Source organism: Ischnura elegans, chromosome 6 (assembly GCF_921293095.1).
Source record: "Ischnura elegans chromosome 6, ioIscEleg1.1, whole genome shotgun sequence".
NCBI lineage: Eukaryota > Metazoa > Arthropoda > Insecta > Odonata > Coenagrionidae > Ischnura > Ischnura elegans.
Window position 1 is genome coordinate 22104569 of NC_060251.1, and position 13015 is coordinate 22117583.

General features: G+C 36.2%; 1 protein-coding gene across 1 annotated transcript; it reads left to right on the forward strand.

Moving 5' to 3' along the window:
- Positions 1–800: 800 nt before the first annotated feature.
- Positions 801–8767, forward strand: LOC124160180. Its single transcript, XM_046535948.1, has 3 exons — positions 801–1870; positions 2046–2362; positions 5713–8767. Exons 1-3 carry the CDS (start codon positions 920–922, stop codon positions 5996–5998), a joined length of 1554 nt encoding a protein of 517 aa, XP_046391904.1. The 5' UTR covers positions 801–919; the 3' UTR covers positions 5999–8767.
- Positions 8768–13015: the final 4248 nt, after the last annotated feature.

Here is a 13015-nt window from a genome sequence, read left to right on the forward strand (position 1 = left end):
ACACATTCTGGCAAAAAAAACAAATTCTGGCCTGTTCAGTCTATTTATAATATGATATATGGAAAAAATATGGAATTGGAAATTCCTATTCTGGATATTGTGGACCGTGCAAGATCAAACTGGATCATTTTATGCGGTAAGTTAGGAAACATAAAACAGCTGATTTGTAAATATTGTTCACAGCAACAGAGCAAATATTTGTGTTGAAAAATATAACTATTCGATTACCATATACCATTAATATAATAAATCATTTTTCACGTTTCATGTCAGTGTAAATAGGTTGATGAGCACTATATTGGCCCCATAATGGCTCCCAGCTATTTTCTTGGGAACGACACATCCTAATACCCTAAAAAACTTTTTATTAACTATCAGAGCAATTCTCGATACGGATGAAGTATCACTCAAAATTTTAATAGGGACATATATAATGCAATTAAGTTACACAAAAGCTCTCTTTAAAAAACCAACTTAAATTATTTATCAGGGAGAGATTTTTCCTACCTTCATAATAAGTTGCAATTCAAATCTTGATACAGCTGATTTTGTAATCAGGGCTCCAAAAATTGGGCGACAAATGCACCTTATGGGACGAAAATGGATTAAAAATATGTATTAATACAATTTACCCTCTAAAGCTGGAAATGAATATATAAATAATGAATGTTTAAATTGAGACAAAGAAGTACATCACGCGACGAGCAACGAAACAACGAGCTTGAAACAGCCGCGTATGGAGTGGCGCCTAATTTTTTTTTCTTTTTTTCAGAAATAACAACTGAAGGTTGATAATCCGGACTGCAAGACGCGGTAAAACTTAGTGTATTTAATGGATGGCATGTAGTTTGTTGTACATACGTTAGTTGGTTAATTTATTTTAATTCGCTGTATCTTCATATTCTGTACCTGATTGAACATGAGCGAAGTAGTCGATGAGGATCTCTTGTCAGTCCAATTAGAAAGCTCTCTTACACTTGAAGACGATGAAGACCCATCGTCCGGTTCAGGCACCCGCGAATCACCCGCTAGATCTAATGAGCGGAGAAACTTGTTGGATTCCTTGTTCTCACCAGTAAAAGTATCACCCTTTAAGCCAGATAAAGACTTAAGAAAGGAAGTGTTGATTCGTAATTTAACGCCGAAAAAAGACAAGGCCTTAGTCAAATCTAGTCACGACTGCACGTATCACATGCAACCAGAGCAGGACTTAGATAAATTAGGAGCCAAGGAAGGCGCTCCTGTCGAAGGTTTTGGTGGAGATATAGAAATTGTACCAAAATCGGAAGGAGATGGCAAGATTGTGTTTGAGGACGAGGACTACATTGTTTTGGATGAAACACTGTCTGTGAGTGTAGAAGTTGTTAATCTCGATTCGACGCTCAATGAGGTAGAAAAAGAGAAGGGGCCCGAGGAGAAACTTAGTGAATCAGTAAAAAGTAATGGACATATTTTGAATGCTGAGTCTACTATCAGTCCAGCTGTTGAGGCCGTAAAATCGTCTTCACTCACTGTGTTAGCGAAAGAGGAGCAAGATGACTCTGTGCAAAATAGGGAGCAAGTTGAGTGTGATAAGATTGCCATCAGTCCAGTTGGTGAAGAAACTGTCAGCTCTACACCTCATCTTGTGTCCGAAAAAGAAGAAAAGCCTACAAAAAAGCCCAGTGGACTAGATGTTGATTATGTTTCAAAAGATCCTTTGGAGAACGCTGATAACAACAATCCTGAATGGCAGTTGCTTCAGAAGCTAGAAACCGACGAGGAGCGGTATAAAGCTGTTCGAAAAAGGTGGAGAAATTTGATCGTTCCCGAGCCAAACAAGGACCTCACGTGCTTTACATGGTGTAGAAAAAATCACTCCGTGCCACAGGTTGGTTGCAAGATGCTTTTCTCGTATTCTTCTGTTGTCTCAATGTTTCTAAATCTAGGCGATTCTTTTATTTTTAATGTAATCCTTGTGTGATACAATTTAGTTATTGCTTTAATTTTGATGGCCCATATTTTATCAACGATCTCCGTTTTTTACTTTCGTGTTTCTCCTTTAGAGCCCAATTGAAGCACCAAAGAACGTAAGAATAAGAACTTCCTCAGAAGAAGATATCAACAAGGGCAGAAAAAGGACATTTTCTGCGTGTACAATAGACAGCCCTATAAGACGAGGTAGAGGAATGAGGCAAACTGAAAAGAGGGTGCGGACTGTGTCATGCACTCGTGTTTATGATGATAAAATAGCGACCCTCCGACGTCATGTCAGTGAAGAGTGCCTTAAAATTGATAGGGAACGTATGTATGCTCTGGAAGGGCTGGAGAAAAAATTCTTGTTTGAGAAACGTTCACTTTCTAACTGGGCCTTAAACACAGGGTAAGTAAAGGTGTAATACTTGTAGAGGTGTGATTGCTCCGTGTCTTGCTGAAATCAATTTCATGTGCTAATTGTTACCATCCTTTAGTTACATGTTATTTACAATTACTGATAATTAATGGTAATATTCCTCAGCAAGACACTAGCTCATTTATAAAAGGTTGCTTATTGTTACTAGCCTTTGAGCTTGCTATTGAGTTGCCTCAAATATTCAGACAGACGGTTTAGACCAATGGTCCTGATTGATAGTTGCTTCAGAAGTTAAAGACTGATGAGTGGAGTAAAGCTGTTTGAAAAAGGTGGAGAAATTTGATTGTACCAGACCCAACGCGTCAAACCAGTCTAGTCTTTGATGTCATTGGTCTACACCATCCCTATTTATTTCCAGGGATTGGTCTTTCACTATGAAGCATATTTCAAGGATTCTATTTCCAATCGCTATTGAGTAACAGCTGTGGGTAACAGTAGACTGGGGAGACTTAGTGTACGCATCATTCTCTGATAGTTGTCATTTCGTATTTATTTCTTGAGTGTGATTATCCTTTTTTTTAAATATTGTCTTAAAATTATCCGGCACCATGTAGATGTATGCTATCAATCCAGGTTTGGTGAAGCGGTCAAGAAGTGTTTTGAAAGTCGTTGATAGAAGACAGGACAATTCAATTGGTCACATCATGAGACACTATAGTATAATGAAAATTATCATTAAAGGACACTTGTGGAAGGGAGGAGCAGCTGAGGTTGGCCACAGATAAGATACACACATCAGTTAATGAAGGATGCCAAGCAAGAAATTTATATATGCGTTAAAAGATTAGCCATTAAGATAACTGAGAGGAGAGCTGCATAAAACAATTCATAAGGCCATTTTACTTGGGGCACGGAATTATAGGTTAGAACTGCATTTATTTCTAAAATGGCGTGAAATTGCTCGAATGCATGAACGAAATTAGAACGGGCCATCGGGAAGAATTTTGCCATCTCATGTCCACGCATTCTAGCAATTCACCGCTTTACATGACGCAATTCTGACTGCGCCTTAGTGCACATGTCAGATTGTGCAAGTGCGTGCCCCCGTGTAAAATGGCCTTCAGGACTGATGACTGTGAATGATGATTTTTGTCAAACCTGTAGAAATAGTGCAATTTGAGGTTCTCCATGTCTCTCTGAAGGATATCTGTACTTAATTGCTCAAACAAACTAAGCATCTTGGTTTCAAGTGCCTCCCATCCTCATTTATGTAAACATCATTTGCTTGTTGCAGTTCATTTTACTAATTGCACCTTAAGTCGCTGACGGAATAATGAAAATCATGTAGTTTGGAGTGGAAGTGTGGGGTAAAGCACAGTTTGTTTGGAGTGTAGGGAACTCTTCCCAATTGGGGAAGTCATAGGGCACTCGGTTAGAAAATGTGGAAAAAATATTTCCACGGCTGCATTTATAGTGTTTGTGAGATTTAATTGTCTTTGAAATTTTTTTATTGACAGCTCTTAAATAGACCTTTATTTAAAATGGTAGAGCATGATTGAAATTGCTTGCTGTGTCATCTTTCATCTGAAAGTGATTACAGATGCCATCCCCTGAATTGGCTGAACCATGTTACCATCAGGGCTATACTCAGGGAAAAATGTTCATACAATGAATGCTTAATCTCTAAAAAGAAGCAAGACACCTGAGTTTGATGAACTCTTTTGTCTAAGAAAGCAACCAATTTAAATGCAATGATAAGTATATGAGAGACAGTTCATTTCTACATTAGGTCATATACTTTAAAGAATCCTCTGCTTCATACAGCATATGCTTGGTGTTCCTGAATTTTTCCCTCTCAAAATTTGCCATTGTGATTTGTGGAAGCTTTATTAATTTGCGTGTGCAGAAAACAAATTTCTTTACCACAGAAGTTGCAATGCAACCATCGGCTAGCTTTGAAACCTGTGATTCATTTCAAAATTGATTGGTACTGTTGTGTGCTGTATAATGTACTTTATGCTGACATTAGGAGTAATCAGTTAGGTTATCAGTAGCATATCAATCTACTATGGCTCTATGCATCACAATGCAGATTGCAGCATCTATGCATGGCTCTGGGAAACTTTCGCTTTTCTGTTTTAGTCTCCTGCGTTTATCAACAAAAAAATCTATGTTCATTGCTCAAAACATAAATATCAATAATACTGTTAGCTGTTGCATAGTTGGTGGCAACCACACAATATTTGCAGTGTTTACAACTACTTCTTAAATTTTGGTTGTGTAACAACTTATTCTCTGCACACAAGAACAGATCTCCTATGTGTGTCAAAATATCAAATTATAGGAACAAAAAATACGGGAATATCAAGTGCTCAGAGTCGGGAAATTAAGTTCAAGAAATACTACAGTGTAGAGGATTTTTGAAAGTGTATGACCCGTTTATCCCCTGAAATTGTAGGGTCAGCAATGCAGTCACAGTTGCTTAGCCATTGTTAGCCATAGTTTATTGTGCATCCATGTCATTGGGTTTGGGTTTCACCTACCCTATTTGGTTGCATATATGTATGTTCTAAAAGTTTGATTACTGCCATAAAACGTTGAATAAAATCCTCATTCCTTGTCAGAGCAAATGACCTACTTTCTTAACCAGCGGATGGTAATTCTGTGCCACTAAGTCAGGTTGGGGGTGGTGGGCAGGACTTTCTTGATAGGTGCAATGGAATGTGATATGCTGGGGTAAAGGTGAAGTGTCCCATGCTCATGAGGGTAGTGCTACCTTAGGCGCTTGTACGCAATGTGGCATCTAAAGTCATTACTTTTTACAAAGTTCGTCTTCAATAAAAAAGTAGAATCTTAGAGTGAAGGAGCTGGTTGTGCTAAGTTGGAATGGCAGCAATATTCAAAGTTCAGACATTTGCAGTCAGATAAGTTTTGGTACAGTTAACTAGTGTAGCATGGACAGATACAGTTAAGAGCAATTTCAGGTTCACAATCTTATGTAATGGACCATGTGAAATTTAATCAGTATGGGTGAACTGCCCCCTCTTTATCCTACCTTTTTCTAAGTAGATTGTCAATTTATGTGTAAGTGAGGGTAGATTTCAATTATAACCTAATGATTATATATTTGAAAAAAAAACTTGATTTTAAAGTTGAGTAAAGTATATTATGAGAAAAGCATGAAATTAATATTTAATTAAATGCCCTAATCCACCTCAAATATGTAGTCCTCACCTCATCTGAGAGATAGGAGCTTTTTCAAAAGTGAAAAATAATCTGACCTCCAGATGGATAAGATAAATATGTAAATTATAGCTATTGAAGCATTAATTATCCATCCCTGCTAGTTTAATAATGTTATCCACTCCTTTTCTTTCTAGGTATTCCATCTACAGAGAATTAAATGAGCTAGACAGGACTCACAAGATGCTCCGACAAAATGTGGCAAGTAGTTATGAAGACTTGTCAAGCCAGGTCTGGGAGAAAAAGGCATCAGAAATAAACACACTGGAAGCAGCTTCTCAGGAAGTGTTAGCCTTCCACAAATTTTATCAGGGTCTTGACACTTCAGCTCCTGAATCTATGGTCTTGACAGAAGAGCAAATGGAAGAAATTGAAGAAATTAATGACATGTATGATGCATTTGGTAGGTTTTATGAAGAATGAATGGTCTAAGTGCTTGCTTTATTTTTGTAACAATTTTGTATTGTACGTCTCATTTGTATGAGCTGTTTCATGCAGAATTACCTCCTCAGCAAAAGTTGTTTGCTCTTATTTGTGATATATTTACCATGTGAAATCCATTTTTAGCTACTGTTTTAGTTTTCTTCTCGGCCAGAAGATAAGATTGAAAGTAACATTATTCCCACTACAAGTAGTTGTGGTGTATTTTATTTGTTGTTGCATCTGAAAAATAAGAATGTCATCATCACAAATCATATACCCTTGGCAGTTGATACTGCTTTAATAGTGAGAAAGAGGTGTTTTTCTCCTAAATTTCCACCCGAAATAGGTCAGTTAACTAATCAGGGATGTTGCAATGTGATATAAGAGATAAGAATTTATACATAATATACAATAAAAATATAGCTGGTTGATAATACTTTTTGAGTTTTAATTTATTTCAACAATTACATGGTCTTGTAAAAATACCGAGTAAACACAAAGATAGTGAAGTAAAACATTTTTGCAGTCTTTTCTGTGAGGTCACCTTAGAGGAGTCAAGAAACACTTTGAGATTCAACTTAACTTAAGCTATGTCAATGATCACAAACATAATGAAATTCAAGTGACATGAATGGCCAAAACCATAATATTGCTCAGTACACTCAATATTTATTCAAACTTACGATTCGCAAGTCTATAGTGGTGACAACAAACAAGGAAGACTTTTTATATTTCACCAAAAACCATTGAAAAAATCACAGAGGGCTGTCACATAGAAAAAACAGATCAACCCTTAAGCGTCACACTAAACTATTCTCACCAGAAATCACAGACACACCTCTCTTATACTTGTCAGTAATCTCCTTTTCCAAAATATAAAAAATATATCTTTTTGTAATAGTATGTACAGTGATTATTCAACAACTAAATCTTCCTTTATTAAGAGAGGTAATTTACGTAAATTTTGACCACCAGCAAAGGTGGAGGAAAACCCATCATGCTACAGCGAGCAAGAAGAAATATAATGAGATGAGGGACAAGGAAAAATTTACTGTACATATGAAAGTTATTTCGGCCAAATTGCAAAACAAAATTTGCCCACCAGTATATGCTTTAGGAAATTGACTATGTTGACTTTTTTTCTGACAAATATTTCTTTTAGTCATTGAGGAATGTTAGTGATATGCTGTGTATGCATTAATAAGCATTTTAAAACTGCAGTATACACATACTGACATTAACACAATTTATAACACACTTCACATTTAATCTTAAAGATTTTTAGAGATAGATATATAACAAACTACAATTGACTAGATAGTAATGGTTGACATCCATTTATTTCCTCAAATGCAAGTACTCAAGGATAATCCAATGATACCACCCAATGCTGAATTGAGTAAATGCAAGGATTAAAATCTGATATGGCTTCCATGCAAAATATCACTCAAGGCTGACCATAATCCTGAAGATGGTTAATACAAAAACACAGTATGCTCCAAAACAGTTCATGAAACCTCACCTTAACATTTTTTCCTATTTATAATGAGAGTTAAATCATCAATCAATCAATGAATTCAGACTTAGCAATATTGATACATAGGTGTTGTACAGGCTTTCCAGATGGAGGGTGCTCAACTGAAGTAATTTTGAACAGCCATTATAGCAATTTAGTTTTTAATATCTTATCAGTAATTAGAATAATAAAACAACTTGTAACATCATGCATATAAGAAAGTCTAACATTTTATCAACAACCATAAAAAATGAATATGATGGAAGAATGATGAAAATAAAATATAGTGACTAATGCAGAGGTGCTAAGAAGAGTGTAAAAAAACAGCAGTCCGAGTAACACTTTAAGAAGAAGACTGAACAAACACCAGCCACACGATGAGCTGATAAAGACAATCATTGAGGGGACAAGTGTATGACAAGAATAGCAATGGGCAGTCTTGGATAAAAACATGTGTAATGAAGGATGAAAAAGGTAGGAAATATGTACCCAAGTATGAAAAGATTATCTCATTGTCGAACTGAGTGGATGACTTGTTTTAAAAATCTCTGTGTGGAAGAAAAATGATCATAAAACATACATCAAGAACAGTTGTAAAAGATATATGGCTTATAAGACCATAGAGACCATGGTTTCTCCATGTTTGTAGAACTCTTGGTGAACGATTGATATATTCCACTTTAAGGCATTTAGTGACATACTGAATTTGCAAAAATCTGAGACAATTTTTTTTAACCCTAACCTGAATTCAGCAAGAGGAAAGCTCGTCTGAAATCCAAGCCAAGTTCTTGCCTCGTGCATAATCTAGATTTGTTATTAAGGCCTTGCAAATGCCAGTTAGCATGTTAGCAATCACTACTCTTCCCTTTTTTGGAACATAAGAAAATATCCAGAACAGAATTCATACGTTTAATAACTGATGATTTTGATTACCTCAAATCACAAAGGGTAGTCCTTGTGGGTAGACCATTGGGCTACTGAAGAAAGGGTCCTAGGTTCAAATGTGATTGAAGCTTAGGACACCTCAATACAAAAATTTTCTAGGTAAGAGGTGGCCTAGGGGAAAAAAACAAATCCCTGACTTTGTCTGTGTAACATAATTATGTCTGTAGTTTAGAATGAGATGGGCTCAACCCTTAAATAACCAAATTGACCTCCAGATTGAAGAACAGAGTAAGTGCTATTTAACTTCTTAATGCAGTGAGCAGATTATTGTTTTTTAAACCTGGGTAGTAAGTGCGTAAAGCTGATAATGTGCATTTCAAAAAGCTGTCACAAAAATTCATTACACTGCAATAATTACATCTAATTATCAGAAGATGTGAAATAGGCATATCATCACACAAATTACTTCAATTAAAATAAAATTTTAAAACCTCAAAAAGATACCTTCCTATCATTTCTTGAATTACCCTCCAAATTCCATGCTAACACTCCACTGAAAGAGCCAGCACAATTAAGTTTAAAAAAAAGTATTTTTTTCATAATTGAGTTACAACAGATGGGTGAACATCTGAAAATCCGGTTTGTCTTAGATTTATGCCAATGCAGCAAATTAAACTAAAAAAAAAAACAGAAATGACAGCAACTATAAAAGCTTATTTACTCATTTATGCTCTCACTATCAAAAATGTAAAAAGAGAGGTTTCACAGTATGATGGAGATTTAACATTTTCACCCTGGGCACAGGTCACCGAGAGTGGCATGGCATACTGGTGAGTCACACACATTTATTGTCCTCCCAAGTGGTGTGACCCACCTGTGAGTCAACAGTCTAAGATACTTAATGTTCCACGGTAGCACTTGATAATATTGTAAATTGAATGTTACCCTGCTAGATAAGTGATTTAATATTTCATTAATTGTTTATACTCCTAGTAGTCATCACCAGCACATGCATAGAAAATTCTGCCCAGGGTAATTATGTTAAATGGAATGGGTCAAAAATATTCTTGAGTTCCTTAAACCAATTATGAACTGACTTAGTTTTTCAAGTCCTATAAATTGAAGAAGTTGACAGAAGTATTACATGCTATGTCATGAATGAGTATTGGGTAGCCATAACTCCAATGGACAGGCAGGGAATGGCTGAGGAAAATTCTGGGTTTTTAGCATCATAAAAAACTTTCCTCAATAAATAGGAGAAGCAATTCACATTAACATGAAAAACAACTAGAGAGAGTTCAACCAATCGTGATGCTCAAATCTTTTCCTGAGCATAACATTATCTCTCACAAGAACTGAAAGTGCTAAGAATATTTTGGGTGACTAGTAGACTATTTAAAAGCTACATCATCACGCTACCCCCACCATATCCTTTTCAATTCCTCTATGGGCCTCTATTGAGATTTCAGAGTGACTAGTACTTAAGAAGTTTCTCATTTTACTGCTCAGAACCAATTTTATAGAAATGGAAGATTCTATGAAAATGGACTAAATGAACTATTTATTCATGGGTCTGAAATGTACTCAAAAATTTTTAAAACCCCATTTTTTTCAAACCTGACTACAGTGTCTATAATTTTCAAACATAATTATCCCTTTTTGTCACCCTTTGTGCCCTCAAAAAATATACCAATTACATAGTCTCATTCCCATTATCGGCACCTATTTAAAACTTAGAGATTTGATGATATGTTTATAAACAAAAATCCTTGTAGTGCAAGGTTGCCCGTGTAAAGGAACTCCCCCTGATGTGATATTCATAAACCTGAGATGAGCTCTACCCCCACCTATCCAAACCAACCTACAGGTTGAATTACTGCGTGAGCTGCCGAAAACTAGAGACATTAAATAATATTCTGATGAATAATATCCGCATTATGTGCACCATCCTTTCCCATTCCAATTTTATCTTGACTCATTGAAGTAGGCAATAGGATTGCAATGGCACAAGCAATGGCAATGGATGATGGTGGAAAGTAAAATGAAAACAGTGGAATAAGTGATGGAAAAATAGCCACTTTAATGGCTAAATGGATTGCTTTCACCATTTCTTTGTGATCTCGAAATTTATAGCTTCAAGGATTTCTGAAAACTTAAAAAATAACTGGCGATTATGGCCAACTGATAGCCAACTATAAATATGTAACTAAATTTTAGCAAATTTTGTAATTGGATATATTCCATGCATTTTACGTCTTTAAAATAAGGAAAAATTGATTGATCAATTGAAGTACATTTAAATTTGTAGAACTACAGTGCAACCTCGATATAACGACACCCCACGGTGCACCAATAAACACTCGCTATAGCGAATTGTCGCTTTACCGGAGGTGGAGCAAAGAATAGCCAATATACCTGTTGCGAACAGATATACAGGAACAGGAGTGGTGTGCGACAGATAAACATCTATCCGATAAACTTAAGCATAAATGCAGACAAAAGGCGATGTTTTTTTGCATCACTAAATTTCCTTACTCAAATAACGACTAACTATGCAAACAATTTATAAGCGCCGCACTGAATAAAAATCATGCAAAGCATTGTTTCGTCAATGATTATATTTATCGAACGACAGTTTACCACATAAATTTGAGACTGAGCACTCCAATAACTTCATTTCTAACAGATCGCTAGCAATTACAGAGGTTAAGGAGTCTTGATGAAAGTCTTCCGGCGGTGAAACCCTCGCTATGGCGAGAGCCAACACCGAAAGAGTCTCGTAAAAACGAATTTTTTAACACGCTTATTATAGGGTCAATTGACGGTGCATCGGCTATCTCTCGTAATAGCGGGGGTGTCGCTATAACCCGTACTCGCTTTAACGAGGTTCCACTGTATTTATACAGTATGTATTTCGTTGAAATAATGACTAAATCATCATTGTCTAAATAGGTATCCTAAAATTCAATTAGGTACATGAAAAAGGATTTGACTACATAAGGCAACCTTTCCCATTCCCATTCATTGCATTAGAAAGTAGAAATAATCCTGAAGGTTGAGCAAATGAGAGCATTGGTGATGACACATTACAATGAGGGATTCTTCATTTTTCCAAAATCAAAAAATGCCATCTTCAATCAAAATAGTGAATCAAGATTCATTAATTTACGCAAACCTTAGAGAGGGAAAATAAATGCAGTACAACCTCGTTATTATGAAGTTCACGGGACCGAAAAACCAGAGGTTCGTAATAACATTTCTTTTAGGGATCATCGCAATGAAAACTAACCATGCCAAAATTTCTATTCTTTTCAATCTCCTGTACTTGTAGTCGCACTGCCGAATAGCTTCAGAGTAATGCTTTTGATATATGCCATTAAAATATGTGCAAATATATAAAAAAAGCAGGTTCCTTTGATTTTCATCAAAAGAAGAATGTGGGTGAATGCCATCAATCCCAGCACTTCCTAAATCATAACATATCATTTAGAGTGAACTAAATAATATGTAACTGTAATTAAATTGCAGAACAATCACATCTCCCAGGGATAGCTCGTTGGAAATCAAATTGACAAAAGATGCATCTGAAATGACAATAGGTTGTTATCCTTTAAAAAAAATTAAGCACTATCGGCACTCTCTAGAATTCTTTTTGTGACTACCTAATAGGTAAAGTTCTTACAAAATAATATCTTAATATATTATGCTTGTCTTTGAAGCCATCTACACCCATGTCTCATATAGCGCAAGGGATGCGTTCCTCGGGGTCTTTGCGCTATACGAATTTGCGTTATACGAGAGCGTTTTAACATTGGGAAGATAGGGATGCGTTCCTGGTAGCATAGGTCTTGGGTATTGAATTTCCTCTAAAACATCTATATTCCCATAAAAAGCCTAAGAAAACATTATTTATATAAATGTTTATAGTTTAAAGCATCTTTAAAGATAGTATGCACGCATTCAAAGACTTTTATTCACGTTAAAAAAAATTCTTATGTGCTTTTGAAATTCCCTCCTGTCGTGCGGGTGGGCTAACATCTGCTATCTCAGGGGATCGTAATGCGTTGCCGGCAGTTGACGATTTTTCAAACTAGTCTAAAAACAACTATTGTGTCACCCAGGCCCTTTTGTCGCTCATCGAAATGACAGGAAAATGCTACTTTGAATGCCATTTCATAGCTAGCGGAGTTTATGAATGATAAATCATTTTAATTTGAAGTCCTCCGAGTCGTTAGCAGCTACGTGAAACAGTCTTTAAATGCCTTGAAACCTGACCCAGGTTTTCCTTCCATGAAAATGTATGAACGAGATTTCATTCTTTTCCAAAAAAATATCGTCTCGTCAACACTAAAAACTGGTTGAGGGGGAAAGGAGCCTCTTTCAATCACAGCTTGGAGTTCATCAGAAAATGTTGCGGTGACTGCGCTATCAACACTTGCATATTCACCTGATATCGCCGCACTGAAAATACCTGCTTGCCGTTCAAATTCTGGAACCAACCGGAGCTTTCACTAAATGTCTCGGAGCGATTACCACTCTCGTCTCTTTGTACTGATTCTCTATGAACTTTCCGTATGTGTAGACCGCTTGGTTGAAGTTGGTGCGGCTGAGGTCAC

What these genes read in the sequence shown, in the direction of transcription:
- LOC124160180 (XM_046535948.1), top strand. Translation starts at nt 920, where the DNA reads ATGAGCGAAGTAGTCGATGAGGATCTCTTGTCAGTCCAATTAGAAAGC. An exon ending in AAAATCACTCCGTGCCACAG is followed by an intron (nt 1,871 to 2,045) that starts GTTGGTTGCAAG and finishes TTTCTCCTTTAG; the next exon opens with AGCCCAATTGAAGCACCAAA. An exon ending in AACTGGGCCTTAAACACAGG is followed by an intron (nt 2,363 to 5,712) that starts GTAAGTAAAGGT and finishes TTTTCTTTCTAG; the next exon opens with GTATTCCATCTACAGAGAAT.